The 23263-nt window shown below is 38.5% G+C and overlaps 1 protein-coding gene across 1 annotated transcript in view; it reads right to left on the bottom strand.

Annotated features, from left to right (window-relative positions):
• Positions 1 to 14161: 14161 nt before the first annotated feature.
• Positions 14162 to 23263, bottom strand: part of SERPIN1 (Serine protease inhibitor (SERPIN) family protein) — a 47078-nt gene continuing 37976 nt past the window's right edge. The window contains exon 2 of the mRNA XM_087661615.1: positions 14162 to 15031. Coding sequence (XP_087517741.1) covers positions 14252 to 15031 — 780 coding nt within the window. The 3' untranslated portion in view covers positions 14162 to 14251. The remainder of the gene's footprint in view (positions 15032 to 23263) is intronic.

Raw genomic sequence — 23263 nt, forward strand, 5'->3', positions numbered from 1 at the left:
CCCCCCCCCTTGTGGAGTTATATTATTGACAAGGAGCAAGCTCCTCCATTACACATAAGCCAATTCTTACTTGTAGATCTTGGAAACAAGATCACAGTCCCTTGCGCGGTATACAACCGGCTAACACTTGCACAACTTGGAAGTTGGCACCTTTTGATCCTTCTTGAGTCTCCTTCTCTCTTACACAATATGTGTAGGGCTCTCCTCTTGGCGCTTGATTTCAGCAGAGCTTCCACAACACTTGCACCTTCTCTTCTCCTCTTGGAACTTGATTTCAGCAGAGCTTCCGCGGCACTTGATTTCAGCAGAGCTTTCGCAGCACTTGCACCTTATCTTCTCCTCTTGGATGCATGCAAAGTGATGCTTCCTTTTTCCTCTCCCACAGCATAGAAGAGCCTTCTCTTTTATAGACTTTCAAGAGCTTCCCTTCTTGGAGAGATACTTGAGTTGATCTTCATGCAAGCTGTGGTTGTTCCAAGACCTACTCTGGAGCACTAATTTCAAGATATCTCTCTGTGCATTCTTCGAATGAAAAAACGTCCAACACAAAAGTTGTAGATCTCGTTGTTCGATAAGCCAAGCGGCCCGTTTTTTAGAGATCGTCTTTCTATGGCGAGATATTTAAAAATGGATTCACCATGTCTTTTTTAAAAAGAACAGCTTCTCAAAATATACTCTTAACTTGTGGTCCATGCAACTACCTTAAGGAGAGTTCATTAAATTGCCTTGGGCCTCAACCTTAAGGTTGACTTCCACACAAAATCTTGTGTTTTTTTAGACCTTAGAAAGAGAAAATCATTTCTCTCCTCACTTCCAAAGGATCACATCTCTTGTCTTTCTTAGTGAGAGAATTGCCTCTCTTGTCTTTCTTACTGAAAAAAAAGACCTTAAACCTTGACTTGTAAGGGAGAGGATGACCCCAAATGAATGCAATGCTCATTACACACAAGTAAACGTTCCCAGGCGTCCCCGGATGCACACATAAATACATATACACAATGCGAATGCACTTCCTCTTCTTAGATCTTAATCCATCTTCATTTATGTGTAACTCCTTGGTTCTTGTGTACACTCTTACACTTGGCAGACACTTCTTTCCCCCTTCATAACTTGTACTGCATGTACTAGATATCCCCATCACGGTGCTCTGATCACCCCATTAAGTGATGCACTAGGAATATTGGTTTCTAAATGGTCTCATGGCCATACTAGATCATCATCAACACTTAAAGAAAAGTGAGTCATTAATTTATTGACATGAATTTATTAAATAGAGAATGTGTAATAAGCAATCAATTTACTGACATCCCTCTGGCTTCTAAACAGTTGACCTCAACTATAGAGGGGATACATAGTCCTTAAGAAGATTTGGAAAGTCTTGTAGTTCTCTCTTAGTTATAAACTGACCGTCCAATGGGGGATAATTCTTAAACTTAACCAGATACTTTCGTAATACCTTACGTGACCTTAGAGTATTGTCCTGACGATGTAAAATTCTTTCAGGCACAAGGAACTCTTTTTTTTTCTTCTATGTCAGGTAAATCTTCCTTGATTGGTTCCATTGGAGGTTCTCCAATATAGGGGCGTAGCAAACTTATATGGAAAGCATTATGAATGTTCCAATGACTTGGTAGATCCAAACAAAAAGTCACATCATTTATCTTATATGTGATCTTGAAAGGGCCATAATAGTGATTAGAAAGCTTAACTACTTTACCCTTTTGACCTTTCTTCTTCTGTAAGTGATCCTTCTCAAACTTAAGAAGAACATGTTGTCCCAAATTGAGATCTAACTTATGACGATGCTTATCAACTTCGCGTTTGTGATTCTCTTGTGTTCTTTGGATAGCAGCTTTTACTTGAGTGAAAGCTATATCAATGTCTCTAACAAACTTACCTGCTACAAAGATCTTATCCTTCGTAAGAAGGATGGGTGGTAAATTAGGCTTACCATAGATGATCTCAAAGGGTGCCTTACCAGTACTAGAGTGCACTGTATTATTGTATGCAAACTCTACTAAAGGCAAATACTTTCCCCATTCTCTTGGATTATCAGAGACATAGGATTTCAAAAGGTCCAGAATAGTAGAATTAGCACTTTCACTCTGCCCATCCGTTTGAGGATGATAAGAGGATGAAAATTTTAACTTTGTCCCGAGGTTCTCGAAGAGAGCTTGCCAAAAGAGGGTGGTCATGCGGGGATCTCGATCACTTATAATGGACTGAGGCATGCCATGATGTTTGAAAATATGAGTAATGAATAGCTTAGCCATATGATCAGCTTTGATTGTCTTTCACACAGGTGTAAAGTGAGCTTACTTACTGAATCTATCAATGATAGTCCAGATTGCATCGTTGCCTGCTTGTGTGCGAGGAAGCTCCGTGATAAAGTCCATGGCTATACTTTTCCAAGGCTCATTGGGAATAGGTAATGGCTTTAGTAGACTAGGTGGTTTATGCCTGTCATACTTTAACATTTGGTATATCTTGCACTCGCGGACATATCTTTCAATGTCATCTCTAAGAGTGGACCAAAATAAATATCTTTCCAATGCTTGAGTAGTGGGTAGAATACCCCTATATCCAGCATATGGAGATGCATATGCTTCATCCATTACCTTGTGTCGCAATGGTAATGCGATACAAATTGCTTGACAATGATACAAATAACCATCTCGAATTGAGTAAGGTGTAATTGACTAACCTGAGTTAAGTTGATCCCATATGGTTGAGAACTCGGAATCAATTGCATACATTTTGGGTAAATCCATTAACTCGTTATGGTAAACAGTTGTGATTGCATTCACTCAAGGTCACCATGATAGAGCATCTGCTACCACATTCTTAGTTCCATATGTATGAAGGATTTGAAAATGAAACATAGATAAGAAATTTGCCGAGCGCATCTGTTTCTCTGAGAGCTTCTTCTGAGTGAGGAAGTATCTTAGACTTTGGTGATCTTTTTTAATAACAAAATCTGCACCAATTAAGTAGTGTTTCCATACTTAAAGAGCATGTACCACTGCCATAAGCTCTTTCTCATATACTGGAGCATGTACTGCATGATCCTTGAGGCATTGACTCTCAAATGCTACTACATGATGATCTTGGTTAAGCATAGCTCCAATGCAATCCCCAGAAGCATCACAGTGAACTTCAAAAGGTTTTTGAAGATTCGGAACTATGAGAAATGGTTCTTGAGTCGTAAGAAACTTAATTCTTTCAAAGGCTTGTAGTTGCCTTGATCCCCAACAAAAAGGCATTCGCTTCTTAGTAAGGTCATGTAGAGGAGATGCAACAGATGCAAAATCTCGTATGAACCTCCTGTAGTATGAACATAGGCCCAAGAAACTTCTAACGTCAAGTACAGAAGTAGTTGTAGGCCATTCAATAATGGCTCAAATCTTCTCAGGATCCATTCTCACCAAATTGTGAGAAACAATATGGCCCAAGTAATGAATTTCTGAAAGGAAGTTTTCACTCTTCTTAGCATTGACTTGTAGTCTATGCTTGCGAAGCTCTTGAAAAATAGTAGATAGATGTTTTCTATGCTCTTCTTCAGACCGTGAAAATATTAGAATGTCATCAAAGAAGACACTTGTGAACTTTGAGTGAGGTGTGAAAATTCTCTCCATCATTCGATTGAATGTGGCAGGTACATTAGTCAAACCAAATGGAATGACTAGAAACTTGTATAGTCCAAATGTTGTATGAAAAGATGTCTTATGAACATCTTCAGGTGCTATCCGTATCTGGTGATAGCCGCTCTTGAGATCAATGTGACTAAAGATACTAGCCCCTTGCAACTTATCCAAGATATCATCTATCCTTGGGATAGGAAAATGATTCTTGATTGTGATCTTGTTCAAAGATCTGTAGTCTATGCACATACAGAAAGAACCATCTTTATTTTGAACAAGTAAGACTGGAGAGCAATATGGAGAAGAGCTAGGTTGAACTAACCCTTTTTCCAACTATTCGTTTACTTGTTTTAGGATCTCCTCTTGCTGACTTGCACTTACTCGGTAAGGCGGTTGATTATGTGGTAAACTTCCTGGGATAAGATCAATTGTGTGATCTTCCGGGCGCTTAGGAGGTAACTCTCCTGGGAGTGAATCACTAAAACAATCTTCATATTGTTTAACAAAATCATATCTAGCTTGATCAATTAAAGAGAGGGGTTCTTTTAAATTTTGAAACTTAGAAGCATTAGTTGGTATTGTGTGTTCATTAGAGGCATCAAGTGCCCTTGAATCATTAGCTTCTTTTGACTCTCTTGCAAAAATCATGTATACAGAAATAGCTTTCTTCATTTCTTTAGAAATGCTAACATGACTAACCATTGGCACAGGCCAATCTCCAGCATCAGCAATGCATACTATGTTCCGATCCTTGAATTGAAATGCAAGGGTCGTCTTAACAAAATCAGGAAGATGTCTAATCTTGTAATGCCAAGGCATGCCTAAGATAACATCACAGTTACCAATGGGTACAAATAGGAAAGATTCTTAATTGCGGTAATCCCCAATTCTAAGATTCAACTTCCCTTGGATAGAAGCAGAATTTGTTGTAAGTCCTTCAAATGTCAAACCTGATCCATTTGGTGTTCCCAATCGATCCGGTGGAATTTGTAGGCTTTCAACAGTACCCATTGACAAAAAATTATCTAGTGGAACCTAGATCAAAGAGAATCAAAACTCGTTGATTGTTGAGGGTCCCCCAACCCTTTAAGAGTTGTCTTTTCTTCTCATTTGAATGTGTTAGGTTGCACATCTGGAATAGAATTTGAGGATGGCGGAGGAGGATCTTTAACCACATTTGCTTCCTTCCTTTTGTGAGGACAATCAGGCTTCATATGCCCTAACTTACCACAAAGAAAGCACCTTCCTTCCTCTTTGTACTTTTCTATCTCAGAGGGTGAGAGATACTTACACTTCTTCTTATTACCCTCTAGCTTTGAATATTGGTCGTGGGTAAGGGTAGGTCTTCTTTGATTAGTCATGTCTCTTGGTTGATCATAGAGTTTCCTTGTGTAGCTCTATAAGAACTCATCTCCAACTTTCAAGATGTACTAGGTGTATGCAAACTTTCAGCTATGATGGCAGACTCCATCATGCGAGATAAGGTTTCATGTGGATACACCCTCATGGTTCTGTGTAAATGAGAGAGTAAGCTAGCTTCAAACTTCCTTTTCTTCTCTTCATCGTTGATCTCCATGAAAGGAGTAACCTTGAGAAGAGTAGACCAAAACTTGTCCACATAACTAGTGGCCTTCTCATGCTCTTTCTAGCCTAGCCAATCCTACTCCTTCTTAACAACGTTCTCAAAATCAGGAGGCAAGAATTGATCATAGAACTTCTTCTTGAACTTTTCCCAAGTCGTGGATTTCCTTCCCTCCAAAATGACAATCAACCACCAATTGCTAGCAGTGTCTTTCAAGTACATGTCTACATGCATGCCTTAGCTTGGACTTTTCTAATAAATTACCATCAGAAAAAGCAACGTCAAATTGCCTGACAAAGGCTAACGCCTTAGCAGGATCTCTCTTACCAGAGTAAGGGTCAAACTTTATGTCCTTATCCCCAGACTTGAAAGTCTTAGTCTTCTTAAGCTTAGTCCTCTTATGGCCCCTCTTTGTCTGTTTACGGATTATATGAGACTTAGAACCAAGAGAGTAGAAACTATAAGTTGATGAGAAGGAGGAGGAACTTGAGTAATCAAGGGAGTAGCTAGTTGCTGAGGGAGATGACTCCATCCTTATCCGCCTCACTCGAGGTGAGGTCTTTTTACTCTTCTTGACCTGAGAGTCCTTCTTCCTTCTAGGAAGCTTCTCAACAATTGGATGCTTTGCACCTTCACCATCAATTTGTGCAATGGTGTTTCTTCTAGTATCACCATCTTTTGGAGGATTCGGTCCTTCATAAGTAGCTTCTTCCCTTTCCCTTAAGCTGTCAATCAATTGACATATTTTGGGAATTTCCAATAAGCTATGATACTCTGTCAATTGAGCCTGAAATTGCTCACTTGTAGGCACTTCATCAATTGCCATCTTTACCTTCTTCTTGCAAGGAACGCCTTTACTTTGAGAAAAGAAAAGAGACCTGCTCTGATACCACTATTATAAGATCCGACATACACGCTCGACTTTCTTATATACTTAAAATATATATGGCGAATATTATGCTGGCACAGAGGAAGAATAGATGAGAGAAAAGAAAGATGTAGAGAGAGGGGGAGAGAAACAGAGGTAAAGAAATTGGCAACACACTAGGGACTGGAAGATGGGCTAGTCTCCCCCCCCCCCCCCCCCTTGTGGAGTTATATTATTGACAAGGAGCAAGCTCCTCCATTACACATAAGCCAGTTCTTACTTATAGATCTTGGAAACAAGATCACGGTTCCTTGCACGGTATACAACCGGCTAACACTTGCACAACTTGGAAGTTGGCACCTTTTGATCCTTCTTGAGTCTCCTTCTCTCCTACACAATATGTGTAGGGCTCTCCTCTTGGCACTTGATTTCAGCAGAGCTTCCACAGCACCACTTTCACCTTCTCTTCTCCTTTTGGAACTTGATTTCAGCAAAGCTTCCGTAGCACTTGCACCTTTTCTTCTCCTCTTGGATGCATGCAAAGTGATGCTTCCTTTTTCCTCTCCCACACCGAAGGAGAGCCTCCTCTTTTATAGGCTTTCAAGAGCTTCTCTTCTTGGAGAGAGACTTGAGTTGACCTTCATGCAAGCTGTGGTTGTTCCAAGACCTACTCTGGAGCACTAATTTCAAGATATCTCTCTGTGCGTTGTTCAGATGAAAAAACATCCAACACAAAAGTTATAGATATCGTTGTTTCCGATAAGCCTAGCGGACCGTTTTTAGATATCGTCTTTCTATGGCGAGATATTTAAAAATGGATTTACCATGTCTTTTTTAAAAAGAACAGCTTCTCAAACTGTACTCTTAACTTGTGGTCCATGCGACCACCTTAAGGAGAGTTCATTAAATTGCCTTAGACCTCAACCTTAAGATTGACTTCCACACAAAATCTTGTGTCTTTTTAGACCTTAGAAAGAGAAAATCACTTCTCTCCTCACTTCCAAAGGATCACATCTCTTGTCTTTGTTAGTGAGAGAATTACCTCTCTTGTCTTTCTTAGTGAAAGAAAAGACCTTAAGCCTTGACTTGTAAGGGAGAGGATGACCCCAAATGAATGCAATGCTCATTACACACAAGTAAACGTTTCCAAGCATCCCCGGATGCACACATAAATACATATACACAATGCTAATGCACTTCCTCTTCTTAGAACTTAATCCATATTCATTTATGTATAACTCCTTGGTTCTTATGTACACTCTTACACTTGGCAGACACTTCTTTCTCCCTTCATAACTTATACTGCATGTACTAGATATCCCCGTCACAGTGGTTTGATCACCCCATTAAGTGATGCACTAGGAATATTGGTCTCTAAATTGTCTCACGGCCATGCTAGATCATCATCAACACTTAAAGAAAAGTGAGTCATTAATTTATTGACATGAATTTATTAAATAGAGAATGTGTAATAAGCAATCAATTTAGTGAAAATATCCCTCAAAATGGTGTGGCTAAGAATATAAATTTGACTATTAAGAAAAGGGTCCATAGTATACTCTCTAATACGAGTCCCACTATTGGGTTTTGGGTTAAAGCTATGATAATAGTAATACACTTGATCAACGAGTCTCCTAGTAAGCCATTAGATTGTAAACTTCCAAAGGATTTATTGTCTAGAAAGAGGCCTAGTTATGATCACTTATGAATATTTGGCTATGAGACATTTATGCATGTACCTAAGAAAAAGTGAAGTAACCATCCTAAGTCCAAGAAGTGTATCTTTCTTGGATATGGGGAATCAGGAGAAATGAGTAATCACTTATTGCAACATGATTTTATTTTTAATGAGGATAAAATACATAAACAACCCATTAAAATAGTTGAGATCTGATGCTTACCTCTAGTCCACGATAATGTAGATTGGCCTAATCCACAAGTGAGGTGGAAGACAATGTGGACATGAGTGAAACATCAATATAGCCACAAATCACAAGAATGGTAATCAACAATCACAATCAAAACCAAAGTGCCTAGATTGGTGAAGTGACCACAATGGAGAGACAAATAGTTTTTGGTGAGTTGGTTAGTGTAACAATCAGAGAAGATTTTTGGTGGATGTGGTTTGTAAATCAATGCTACGATTTCCCTCTCAATCTCAACCTTACTTGCCTATGTGGCACACTTTATATAGCAAAAGTTCTCAAAACAACCAAAACTAATCTCTTTAATATTATTGTCATAAACCTAACACACACCATTAAGTGATTTCCAAACAAGCATGATCATCCAATTCAATATCCATATATAGTAAATCCATGCCACAACAATTGATTAAAAAGATATACTTTTTTGGGTTTTTTAAATATTTCTTACTTCTTATTTTCCTTTCCTAAGTTGATGATTCTAATCTATCAGATACCTACATTATGCAATACTCTTCAAAACAACAATCCACCAAGCTACCATTTCATATCTTAACCTATCTGTGTGTATTTTGGAGTGAGAAAGGCATGAAAAAAAGAGACAGGTTGCTCACTAATCCATCTCGTTCATGTGCACAAGCCTCTTATTTCACCACATGACAAGAATATGAGCACCTCATCTAATTGATTCCATCCTTGTTCTGACAATTGAACCAAAATGTTGGGCTCTAGGAGCACACAACAAAAGATGGATGCAGCTCTTATTTTTCCAAGAGTTTCAACTAACTTTGGTTCAATATCCTTCACATGTCATCCACATTCCAACCTCCACATCAGCATCTCTCTCTCTCTCTCTCTCTCTCTCTCTCTCTCTCTCTCTCTCTCTCTCTCTCTCTCTCTCTCTCTCTCTCTCTCTCTCTTATATATATATATATATATATATATATATATATATATATATATATATATATATATATACATATACATATACATATATATATATATACATATATATATATATATATATACATATACATATACATATATATATATATACATATATATATATATATATATATATATATATATATATACATATATATACATATACATATACATATATATATACATATACATATACATATATATACATATACATATATATATATACTTATGGATGCCTTGAGATGCACATAATGCATGGAGAAAAAGAAGAGAAGCAAAAGAATGGATGTAAGAGAAAGCTTGACTCATATATATATATATATACATATATATATATATATACATATATACATATATATATACATACATATATATATATATACTTATGGATGCCTTGAGATGCACATAATGCATGGAGAAAAAGAAGAGAAGCAAAAGAATGGATGTAAGAGAAAGCTTGACTCTTAAGTCCCTCAAACTCCCTCACTCTCTCTATTTCTCAATAGTAATTGTGGAACAAGAAACAAAGAAGAGAGCTTGATCTCACAACATTGCATGCACAAGAATTATTTCTTCCATTCACTTTTTTCCTCTGATAAAGAACTTGAGAAGGTATATCTATTTTAACAAAGGGATCCAAAGGAGCCCTTCTCTAGCTTCATCGAAAAGTTCAATAACTCTACATATCCAACCTTCATAATATCAAGTTGTTGAACTAGAACCCAACCATGTACAAAGACAAACTACCAATTGGTATGAATCCATCTCCAAGCATTGGTATTCCTATCATACTACCTAGCATCTCTAGAAGATATGACTAATAGTAGGTTTGCCCAATGCATCCACCATTCTTTCCAAAGTCATCCATTCTCCTATATGAGAATCACTCAAGGAATACTTGTTGAGATCAAGTTACTTAATAAATGTTGTTACTAATGTTTTTTTTGTAGGTTAACTTTTGCTTTTTAGGCTTAAAATATGGGTCCTTGAACAATTCAAACGAAAATTAGGGTCATTTTTTAGGCCCCAAAATCAGAATGATTGCCTAATATTGAAAATTTTGGCCTGAAATTAGAGCTTTGATTGTGTAAAATGTCTATTTATGTAGAGGAAATGCATGGGTACTTGCCGATATCCATGCAAAAGTATATAGCAACATTTGGTAAGGTGCCCCTCAAGTTGAGCACCTTTTCACCAAATCATGATCAAGTTTTTGAAAGAGGTGTTTGTATTAAAAAATCATCGGTTGTTACTACTCTTTGAGATGTAATTTTTATTTTTAACTATTTATTTTTTTCAAAAATAGAGATAAAAAGATAGAAAATGTATGAATGTGCTTAAATGATTATATGTAAACAACCCTAAGTTTCATATGAAGGGTAGCTATCTTTTTGTAACTTCTTGATAGTATCCTTTTGGATCTATTATCCTTTTGGATCTATCTTCTAATACAAGGGAAATCCTTCAAGATGGTGCCCATTCTTGGTTGCTCATATCATAACCTGAATTCGTATCTTTGTTTCCTAAAAATTAACTGTCGTTTCTTCTCATTTTCATGTTCAAGAAGATGTAGTCTGTCATGTTCAAGATGAGGTGTTTTCTTTATTGTTCAAGATGTGTCTTGGATTCCTATCTCATGTTCCTAAAGATTATCTGCCATTATGTGTCGTTTCTTGATTCAAGAACCCTAAGAGTTATAGTTATAGGTATTCATGGCAGATTTACATTTTGAGTGTTGTTCTTGTATAGCCATAACACCAACTTTCCCTAACCTCCTATGAAGGAGGATCTCTATCATTGGGTTTAGGGAAGTCACAAAAGCTAGATCAACACATTGCTCTCGTAAGTTCCTAGTGTAGATCAAGAAACATATTATGATGCATGGTGATATGGTACAACTAGCATTAGGCATAGCAATGTATCACAAAGCCTTTTCAACATACTTTTTGGAAGTGCCTTTGGAATATTTGGCAACCATTGAGGTCTTCTTCTTATGGCTAATGACCCATAGGGATCTTACATTGAACATCTGGTTTGCATAGATGTAGAAGGATGGGGTCTACCAATGCTACCTCCAATAGTGTGCAAAGATCCCAAAGCATTGTTTGTGGTTATATGAACTTGCCCATGAGTGTGGAGAGGGACTTATAGGATTCTCCATAGTGTAGAGACTAACTAAGCTTTGAATGTATCTCCTAAGGGGCCTTCTACTAGCAGCCATTCACCCAGGGATAGGATTTCTCTATGAGGCCAAGATGCACAAAATAATATTCATCATAAGAGGTGGATTCATGTAGGATTGGAAAACTTACCCACTTGTCAATTATTAGAGCCCTTGTGGCATTGAGATTGGAGGTGTAGGAGCTCATTGGAAGCCTCGCAAGGTGGCATATCTAGAAGGCCCAATGCCAACTAGAATTCAATGTGGAGAGCCCTTAGATATATGTCACCTTAGCAAAGTTATGGTCCTTCCATTATTCACTCCCATCATGGGCACTTAGAGTAGCTTTAGGAAGTCTTTCTTGATAGATATTCCGTACACATAGGGTTACCAGGCCTATTTTCCACACTTTGGCCCCCTTTCCCTTGACTTTTCCCCATTACCCTTGCCCCACCTTGAGAGGCCTTGTACTCATGTCATGAAGACTTTCAACCCCAACTAAGTTGTTGAACCCTTATACTTCTTTTATAATTTTTGGGCAGCACCTTATTTTGAGAAAGAAAAATAGTCACATATCTAATTAGCTACATAATGGATGAAGATGGAGACACTAGCCCTATCAAAGAATGCCATTGCAAAGTTTACAGGAGGAACCAAGGCAATGGGTATGGAAGGATCCCTTACTCAACAAACCTTGTGATATTTCCTTTTTGGTTATCCTGCCAGACTGGGAGGATCCACACAAACAAGATCAAAGGGGTGCCAAATGGCCACCCAGCATTGGTATAGCGAGGCATTTCTCCCACCTTTGACTCACTTTTGAAGGAGATTGGATGACAACTCCTTTCCTACAAAGATTTTACTCGTGTGCTTAGTAACTCACAGAAGCTTGGCAATTGGTACATAGCTAGATTATGGTAGGTTCCCAGTAGCTTGTGTCAAATAACAAGATCTAGAGAAGACACATGGACTTTGCATGGAATTGCCCAAGGCCTAAGATGCAATAACTTGGGAGACAATAGCCTAGGTTCGCAACAAGGGACGTAGTCAAAGATGGGGGACAATAGCTTGGGTCATCAACAGAGGCTCAACATCAGGATTTTCATGTAGCCTAGGTTCGCAACAAGGGACGTAGTCAAAGATGGGGGACAATAGCTTGGGTCATCAACAGAGGCTCAACATCTGGTTATAAGGTTTTTCATGGAAGCCGATCCTTTCTCATTTCTAGCCAGCACTTTGAAGCTTGATTCCCACTCCAGACTTCTCGGAGACATGGTGGAATAAGGGACATAGTAGGAGATGTGAGCTGATTGCTGGCTCATCTGGACTAGGAGATCTAAGGCACATCACAGATTTGCAAAACGCATGCTGAAGAGAGACTGGAATCTAGACAAAGCTTATTCACACACTCCACAAGAGATGGACGAGATTAAGGGGAGACTCTTAGCACATGAGGATAGTGACCTTTCTCTGTATCTGGAATTTTGGCACCTTTTTCCACTTGGAGTCCCGCATGGTTTGACATCACAAACCCCCCAACTGGTAGTTTACTCAGCCCTTGTATTTGAGCTTTCTTTCTCGATATTGTATCATTCAAGTCCTTCATATGACTTATTTATGTAGCTTTAGCTCAAGAAGTTTTTTCTGAGGTCCGCATGAATAGATTTTCATCGTCTATTTTGTAGTTAATAAAGTATGTTATTTGACTTGCAAGATGACACAAGAGGGCACATTGTAGATACGCAACAAGAGATTTATAAACTGGTAAAGAGCAGTGTGGAATAGCAGACAAGGCATGGGCCGCGCATTGGACACAGGACGGTCGATTTGTTTGTGGTAAATTACTGCATTTTATCTAAAACCCAAATCCTAATGCCTATCCATCCTCAGGAATTTCCTTGGAAGGAACTGTTGTTAGGTGGAGCTGATAGGATCCCCCTGTACTATGATATAACATTAGGAGCATCTATCCATGGGCAAAATGGATTGCTAGAAGAAACAGTCTTTCAAGTCTGACGACAGAGCCGGACTGATCCATGAGTTTATTATGCAGATATTGAAGCAGGATGCCCACCACGTCTTGCTCCTTTGCTCTTAAAAGGGTTTGCTTTTACTTACTATTAGATAGGAATACTACGGGGAGTTGAACAGCTTTCTTAACTTCTTCCAGCACGAACTTTCGTTCCTGAATCCTCTGCTTTCCCTAAAGGAACAGCTTCGAGATTTTAATACCATGCGCCTGAGTTGGGAATGTGCTACCGGTACACCTCTCATGCTGCTTGCACGGGCACCCACTACGTCATCATAAATGTAAATATATCCTCAATGCGGCACATTATGCGCTCCAAAATCTTGGGGTGTAGTCTCCCTCACTCCATCCAAGTAAAAAAAAACAGTTGATTTGACCGTGACAAAATCTTTGAAGTTCATGCATGGCAGATGACATGGTGCAGCAAGAGCAAGATACAGTAGACGAAGACCATTATTCAATAAAACTCTCTTTATTCCTATTAGGAAGCTGATGAGACTTCAGTAGATCATTAATGAGGACTTCCAAAGTCCACAAAACTGATCTACCTCTGTTGCATTAATGACTCCTGCTGCCCCGACTCTGTAGCCACTATATGCACACAGGCAGGCACTGTCGCAAGAGTTCGACTTTCTTAAGTCAAATTTACTAGTTTCTCACCCTTTCCACTGTCCTCGCACTAATCCTCCTCTCTTCCTCCCATTTTGCTATGATTGGCACTAACTTTTCTTGCTGTATAAGTTGTGGACCATATCCAGCGATAACTATAATCGACCAGCCATAGGTTTCCTGTATTAATGATATTTACATATCCAGGCAGCGCCATATCGCATTGCACAGTACGGTGCAGCTGCAGCACATGTAGAGATGTCTTGAAATCATAAGCGTCTTCAAAACACATCTTCATGACCCATTACGGAACAATGGTAAGAAGTCCAACACGAACACCAAGCAAGAGATCAGAAGACCAATTGCGTAAGTCAACCATCAGACAACTGCATGCCCCAAAATTCTAGTAACAAGCAATTAGTAAGCTCATACCTTTACAATGATTTGCGTAGTCTTGCCTTACATAAAGTTTTAATTACCAGTTTGTGTTTCTAGGAAGACGCAGGATTAACAACATGTCCGATGAATACAATAACTCCAGTCTTGTCCTCTTTAATGACAAATAGGAAAGGGTGATCTGCTACGAAATCCATAGGGGGGCTTATGTCAATACTCCTCAAGGCAACAACAGCTGCTGTGGCAGCAGCTGCCTCTGTGCCTTCCTCAGTCACTTCCACAAATGCCTTGTGATAGACATTGCTTATAGAAAGAGACTGCCCTGGATGCAGCTCAGCCATATCTGAGAAGTCTGCTTCATCTGAGAAAGGAAGCACGAGGCCAAGCTTATTGAGAGCTTCTGGCAACTCATATCCTGCTGAGATTTTGAACTTTGGGAGCTTCAAAGAATTAACTTTGACTGAGTTCATTTTAGACAGATGTTGCTCCAGTATATCGACAGTAAATGACTTTTCCAGCTCTATCAGGCCAGATTTCTCCTCTGGTAGAACAATGTACATTGAAAAACACCTTCCATCTTGTCCCTGGCTGTATGGTAGGCGCAGAACCTTGTAAGAACCATGCGCTGAGATCTCCTGTTTCTTATCAGTAGTCATCATTGGAACACTCACAGTCTCTCCGTTTAAAAGATAAAAGTTTCCTTCTTCTGTACTGGACGCAGGAAAAGGCTTCTGCCATGCACCTTTAAAGTACATTGCATTTGCAAGCACCAGTTTGCTTTGGTCCGTCAATGAACCAGTAGGAAGGATTTCCTGAATCTTTCCCTTAGTCTCATCAGTCACCCAACCATTAACCTCCATTCTAACATTTTCCACCTGTTCAGAATTTACAAGGCATAACATATGTTAGCAAGCTCATGCATATTCCTTCCCTTTCAGTTATAGATTTGTCATTTGCAGAAATTATTCAAGGTGTGGAGCACCCAACCAAATGATGGCATTGTTATAGATCTTCACGGAAAAGGAAGAATTAAGAATGCACGTGATCCCAATGGAAGCCTCTACAAGTAGAAATGTGCATAGCATGTACCGTCTGTGAAACATTTATCCTCTTTTGTTTAATTCACTGAACTCAAGCTTAACAAGTACAGATTGTGCATTGCATATTCTAAACATCTAGTACATTGTAAAAGAAAGACTTGCTTAATGTAAGTCTCTCCCGCTTCGATGGCCACCAAAAAAGGTCTTCATTCATTCAGACAGGGACTAGAAATTTGCTATGTTCCATAACCAATTGTCATGTTACTGGCAGCTAGATAGTGGGCTTCATTTATTCAGGCCATGATTCCAGGATCAAACCCTCTATTAGAATAGTTGTTGTGTCAGTTTTCTTTTTCAAAAAGGATTGTTATCCTTCAAAGGTAAGATATACATGCCAGGTGATGTGGGAAGCTGAAACAAATTAAACCCAATACAGAAGCTTGAGTTTCTATTGTAGCCAATACCCAATGATTGCGCATATAATGACTTCTCGGGATAAATCTTGAAGCCTCATCATCAATATGATGCATATGCCTAACTTCCATACGAGTATTGCTACAAACAACTGAATTGTCAGTCTCCCTACTGCATCATTTTTACCCTCAGTTTGCTAATTTACAGTATGAACCCCCTCTCCAAAACAACTCATGCATTTTGCTCATAATTAGCCCATATGGCTTGTAAATCGATCTCCTCTTCTACCTCCATCACCGGATCACCAAGAAATAGGCTCTTCCTTTTAATTATACTTTGACACAGTTCTTTGCTTGCTTGCTGAGGCTTCTCTGTGTCTTGGTAGTGATTCCTAAAAAAAGAAAAATAAAAGAGGTGATCGTTCTTCTGCCCCTAGAGAAACAGGGCTCCCCGTCTTTATTCTCTCTTTACTTGTGCTCTTGTTTAGCCCTTGACAGGTGAGAAATCTTGGTTGTCCTGGGTAAGCTTTCCTCAAGAAAAAGAAAAGCTAGATCCGATACCAATGTAAGATAAAGAGGCTTAGTGTGCAGAGTTCTTAAATCACAGACAGCAACTAAAAAGAAAGATTTTATCTGAGACACACAGCCTGCAGTTTCAGCAAAGTGAGACAAATTTTTTGTGGATCTTTGTGAAGGTGAGTGAAGTGTCAACTTTTAAGCTGAAATAGATGCATTATACATTAAATCTTCATTAGCTCATTAAAACAGCCCCAAAACTCAAATTTTACAGAAGTTTGTGTGTCCCATAATCAAACAACCAAACTTTGGGAGGATCCACATCTATAAATAGGAGGCTACCCAACCACTCACCTCATCCCTAGTTTTGCAGGTTATCCCAACTCTTCCCAACCTCCATTCATCAAGTGCCTCCATAGCAGCTAGAAATGTTTATAAACAAAACATCAAAAACGTGTTTCAAAAGTTTCTTTCAAGAGGGGGGGGTAAAATAAGGAACACAAGTTTTTTTAATATAGGGTTTTATAATAATTATAACTAGAGAAATAGGTTTTGAACCTCTATGGAACTCTCTCTCAAACAAAGAAAATGTCAATCAAGCTTGAGTGATAATACATGAGAGTGAATTGGGAATAATTTACATATCCATGATCCATTATTGACTTATGTCAAAGTTAAGTCTTTGGGCAAGCTCTACTATAGTTCAGACCTCAAACATTATAATTCATACATATCACACAGAAATTGAGAAAAACATGTAAATAGGCATTGTACAATATGGACTAAGTCAAGTTGCAACATCATAATTCTCATTCCAAAACAAACTGACAAAATGTCAAAATCCAAAATGAATCATAATATGTCATAAATATGTTTGTGAAGAACTTGAAACTTTCAATTGTGTCCTGAGTGGATAGTCTCTCCTCAATTGAGAGGTGATTAGTCGTTGGGGCAAAATGCAACCAATAGGAGTTGCTAGGCTGATTGGAGATGATCACTATAGCAAGCTGAATGACGCACCCATAGTAGCAAAGAAATGTATTTCTTTGAGTTCAAAACTCATGAAACATTTCTTGAAGTAAGAAACATTTCTGACAGAAAAAAGTGGTTTTTTTTTTTTTGATTTGGGGAGGAGGGGGATCCCAAAAACATGGTTTTTTTGTCGAAAACTGTTGGGCAACATTAAACATGATATTGATGATGAGTAATGACTCACGAGGGCTTAAGATTTTGGATGAGAGACTTATTTTTTTGGGATTTTTCTTAGTTATTGGACTCTATCAATCTAGTATCTATTCTTAACTTGAGAGTTGATTATTATACAAATGCCAATGGCAAGTTCGTATGATCCAGTTTTGTGTCATCCTGATTATGTCTATATCGTTGTTAGAGATTTGATTATCCCCAAGACAGGCACAAGCATGTACAAGACAAATTAGGGTAGTTTTAAGCAGATTCACCATGTATAGGAGCAGCTTGGATAGTATTTCTATAATCGCCAGCAATTTGGGCACATTTCTAGGCAGGTCGGGTAGGTTGGATTGGGTGGACTATTTATGTCGCATAGCAAGCAATTTTCGCTGCATTTTTTAAATTATTTTATTAGTCACGTAGAGTCGTCTCCTACCTATGAGCCTCAATCTAAGTCAAACAAGGATATTAGGAGCTGAGACATTCAGTTTGTTGTGTTTTGATGAAGGAGGCAACTCTTTCTAGAGCATGAATTAAAGTGCATTTCTTTTTCAATTGGGTTTTAGGTGTATTCACATTGGCTGCTTAGTTTCCAACCTCTTATGTTTTTTTTTTGTGAGTCTGGGCTGCATTTACACTAGCTAGTATGGGGCAACCTGATCATTTATTGGCAATCAGCATATTTTTTATTATTTTATTTAGTTGGCCAGCATTTATGACTCCTACAAGAGCAGGTTGCCAGATTTAGCTCATGTTAGCTCTATATAGATATTCAACCCCCACAATCGGCTGGTCATTCTATCTTGTAGGTTTCAGCACACTGCCCCATCTGGTGCCCTCACTGTCACCTTCAGCCATGTGCAAGGACTGATCAGTCGTCCTTGTACTCAACATTCTTTCAAAGTTCAGTGCAGATCTTCTTCCATTGCAGTCTTTCTCTTCCCTTCTCTCTCCCTTTCATGTTTTCCCTTCCATTGCACTCTCACATGGTATCATTGCCAAATTGAGGACTCGGAAGTTCAACGAAGAGAAAACCACAGTCATCTTGTTGTTTGGACCAGGTCTGTTGAAAAGAATGCAGATTTTCTACATTGTTCAGATCTTCTACAAAGTGTGCACAACATCTATAACTTCCTTTTGTAGGATGTAGTTAATTTTCCCTTAGTTTGGGCATCCCGACACCAGAAAGTAAATTTTTAGGGGGTGTGTGCAAGTTTTTAGATATGGATTACTCCCTTTGGTAATGTAAGTGGAGTGCATTCTTGACACCTTTGATTTTAGGGAGTTTGTTACCGCCCATGTTCCAAGTCCAATGGAAGATCCCCGCATTGATTCTATGATGGACGAAGCCGCTCCATGGGATCGACTCAATTCTAGAGCCCAATCTTTCCTTTTCATGAGCTTCTAGGATTTTGTCCTTGTCCACGTGCGTAGACTTTAGACTACAACAAAAGTGTGGACATAGTTAGCTTCTCTATATCATCAAAAGACCTTTGCCCATCGCATCACCTTGGAGAAGAAACTTTAGATGCTATTAGCTAATGATTCCCCTTCTCACATCAACCAATTGGAGGACATGTGAGATGAGCTTCGGCCTTCCATCCATGAGTCAAGACTCCAACAGTATCTTCAGAGGATATGGTGATGATCCTTCTTACTCATCTACCGAGCACCAAGAGTACCCTAAGGAGATTGGAGCCTATGGATCGGGCTCTACAAAAGCTTTTACTGCAAGTTCGAGAGGGAACAACAAGAAGGACAAGAACAAGAAGAAAAACCAGGTTTATCTTTTCTAGGCACTAGAGTAATTATTAAATTACATTTCAAAATCTTAAAGCTGTAAATTAATTTAATAATAGATAAAGCTAGAAATTTGGATTAGAATGCTGCCACTTGGTAAAACTTGCCCATTCAAATGGGAAAGACGTTTTTGAGGTTAGGGGAGAGAGAGAAGGTCATTCCAACCTTGTGTAAGTTGAGAGAGACAAAGAGAAGGCTACCATAGCTGCTACAACAGTTAATAGGTCATTTTCAACCAGCAAAAGATCCTCTGGAAGAGAGTGGCATCAATAGGTAACAATATTTTGATGGCTGTTTCAGCCAAACAAACATCATATTCAATGTACTCCATCAATGGAGACAGCTTTCGTGGCTATCTAGATAGAGCAACAACTGATTTTATTCCGTTTTCTCACTATGGAAGTCTAAATTTTCTCTCTATTCAGCATTCTCTCTCATTCTCCAACCATTTTCCAACCTTACTCTAAAGATCTCAGCATTCTAATCCCTAGAGGTTAAGAAATTGTATTCTTCTCTACTGTAAAACCTAATTTACAATAGAAATTAGGGTTTGATAGCAACCTTGGAAAGCATGCCAAAAAATTAAAGCCTCAAGACTTAAATTTTCAGGGCCGAGAATTAATTCTCAACAAGATTCAAGTGAGAGACCAGCCAACATTCGAATTTGGAGCCAATTTCATTTCCCAAGGAGTCAGCGAAAGCCAACTGCCCAAGCAAATCAAAGGGCAAATCAATTTGAAGACTTACTAGTCATTATTGATAGCAAAGGGCTTTTGGATTGCGAAGGGGATTGAAAGAACCCCATTGTATTCGAACTCAATTGCAACTAAAGATAAAGAAATACCAAAAGGGCACCAACGTTGGGGCCAGCAAAGTGTCTAATGTCCAAGATTGGTTAGTAAATGTTTGTGTTTCAACATTTCATTAATTATTGCTTGATGTAATTAAGTTATACTCAAGTTATTACCACCCCTCCACAGAAGGAAGACTAGTCTCATCTTTAGGCTTTGCTCTTCAACATACATCTAGTCATTTCCATAAGAGTACAGTTCTTGCGTTCCGCCATTCCATTCTATTGAGGAGTCATCCTCACTATAAACTGATGTGCAAGGCCATGGTCTAGCAAATAAGCCTCAAAGGCTTTAGACATTTACTTTCCCCCTCAATCTATAAAAATACCCCCTTTGTCTATGCAAATAGTCTACACTTTTAAACCAATTTTAATTTCGAATTTGGCAACCAAATGTTTGAAGTACATAAATAAATCCAATGTGGCCTTCAAACCATACACCTAAGTGTACCTAGAGTAGTCATTGATAAATGTGACGAAATAAAGATAATCCCCAAGAGCACAAGTCCATATGGGACCGCACACATCACTATGTATAAGCTGTAATTTCCAAACAGCACGCATTGCACCATCCCTTTTAAAGGTAAACCTATGCATTTTGCCAAGAATGCAACCCTCACAAGCATAGGGAAGTGGAGTATCCAAAGTAAGCAAAGCATCAACCATCTGACACCTCTGAAGAGTCATGAGACTCTACCAAAACTCATATGCCCATATCCAGCAAGCCCCATAGCTCCGCATTATACATAGCAATGTAAAAATTACATGGTGCAACAACCAGAATCTAAGCAAGGAGTAGAGAACACACAGCAAATATGTGAAGAATAGAAATTGCTTTAATTTCAAACGAACTAATACAGAGATGGCTCTATCCACCCATACACTTCCATTGTAAAGCTTAGATGGCAATCTAGACAGATGATAGGCAAAGAGCTTAAGGCTAGCTAAAAGAACTTTGATTGGGTAAAAGATAGATTGACAATGGCTTTGGAGAGGTCTTCCTTTTACAACCCGGGAAGGTATTCTAGTCGGCCAGTTTGACCATATTATGATCCTTCCCTAGTCAACCAAGGAATATTCATCTTACCATCGGGTTTAGGGTTTAGGGTTAAGGGGGTAGCCCCCAGACCCCAAAATAGAGGTCCCTAATAACTCCCACACCCTGCAACTCAATGCATTGTGCCTTGAGTTGCTACCATAGTTTCTTTTCATACTCATATATTTGAGCAACCAAACATTTGCAAACGCCTTTAAAAAATGAAGTATGTTTATGCATAACATGTCCCATCGGCCAAGTATATTTCAGATAACATACTTTGCAAATGTATGGAATGTATGAAAGTATCCTATTCATAACATACTCAACCTATCAAATTTTTTAAGAAAAATAGTCACAAGTGCCTAAATTTTAAAGATTATATCTTGGTGTCCCCAAAACTGCTACGATTCAACTCCATAGGGCCCATGTGACTTGTTATTTGGCAAAATCGACTTGTTATCTAGCAACCCTTTTTGTGTGCTTAAGTCTTTGTTGAGTACTTCAGTCCATTTCTCTAGATCAACATACTGTTTTGGACTATTTTAGGTTAATTTTCTCTATTATGTGAATCTAATGTCTATGGTGAGTCTATAGGCTTACAAAATGTCTACACAATGTGACTGAAGTATGTCGGGTTTTCACATTGTAATGTGTGTTTTAAACTATATGTGTATCATGGAAAAATGCGGTTAATTAAATGTATACTAGTAGATAAGTATATTAAATTTTCAGGTCACGTATGATTCAAATTTTGTCAAGTTTCCCATCATAATGTGTGTTTTAAAAATGTATAGGTGTCATGGGAAAATGAGGTTAATTAAACGTATACTAGTAAAAAAGTATGTTAAATTTTCAAGTCACATATGGTTCAAACAGTACCGGTGAAACGTACTTTTTTCATACTTTCATCATCCAAAGGCTAGATCCACAAAGGTCACCTCTTTATCTAACACCCCCCCCCCCCCCTCAATGTCCACTTGCGGGGTGAACTACATTCTCCGTCCAACGTCGAGTCTCTAAAGATGAACTCGAAGCAGATCCTTCGTAAAAGCTTTGGTGAAGATATATATACTCCATTCTCCTCCGTTGGACAGTAGCCAAGCTCTATTAACCCATCCTCAATCAAGTCACGCACATTGTGATACTCAATCTCAATGTATTTGGTGCATATATAAAAAACTAGATTTTTTGCAATGGCAATACAACTATGATTATCACATCTTTGCACTATTGGATCTTCATCTTGTACTCCCATATGCCTAAGGATCCTCCTTAACCAAACTGCTTCACATGCAACAAAACAAGTTGCCTTGTACTTTAAGACAATGCCACAGTTGGTTGCTTCTTACTAATCCAAGAGAATATTCCTAAACCTAAAGAGAAACAATACGCAAAAATTGATTTCATGGAGTCACTGTTACCTGCCCAATCTCAGTCACAATTCCCCACGAGCACTTCTGAAACCGTATGTGATACCATAGTCAAGAGTTCCCTTCAAGTATCTGAGCACCTACATCCCAGCTTTCCAATGACTTTCTTGTGGTTTGTTTGAGAATCTACTCAAAACACCAACAGCAAAATTGATATCTGGCCTGGTGTTGCACGAATAAATGAGACTGCCAATAACCAACCTCCTATACTTTCCAATATCTGCTAGTGTTGATGAATCTTCAATGGATAACTTCACATTGACCTCCATAGGTATAGCTATCTTCTTACACTCCGTCATGCCAAATGCTTTTAAGATCTGTCATGCATACTTCTTTTGAGAGATGAAGATTTTACTAGGAATTCAATCCTCAAACAATAAAACAACAAGCCCAAGTCTATCATTTTAAACTCAAAGCTCAAAGCCTTTCGAGTCTAATAAATCATATCTTCATAGTCACCTATAATAAGAAGGTTGTCCATGTATAGGACAATCACTACAAACTTATCACCATCCCTATAAGCATATGCGTTAGCATCTGAGATACATATTTGAAAATTCAAGCCTTAAAAAATGTATCTATCCACTGGTACCATGATCTAGGGGCTTGTTTCAACCCATATAATGCCTTCTTTAGCTTATAAACTTTGTTCTCAGAATGGGGGACCTCAAACCCCACTGGCTAAGCCACATACACCTCCTCCTTGAGATCACCATTCAAAAACACTAATTTAACATCCATTTGGTAAATTAGCCACTGCAAGTACTATGCGAATAGTGGTCATTCTAGCAATTGGAGCAAATGATTCTTAAAAATCAAATCCTACAA

This window comes from Lygodium microphyllum, chromosome 21 (genome assembly GCF_053477565.2).
Source record: "Lygodium microphyllum isolate KBCC chromosome 21, Lygodium_microphyllum_v1.1.10, whole genome shotgun sequence".
In the NCBI taxonomy this organism is placed as follows: Eukaryota; Viridiplantae; Streptophyta; class Polypodiopsida; order Schizaeales; family Lygodiaceae; genus Lygodium; species Lygodium microphyllum.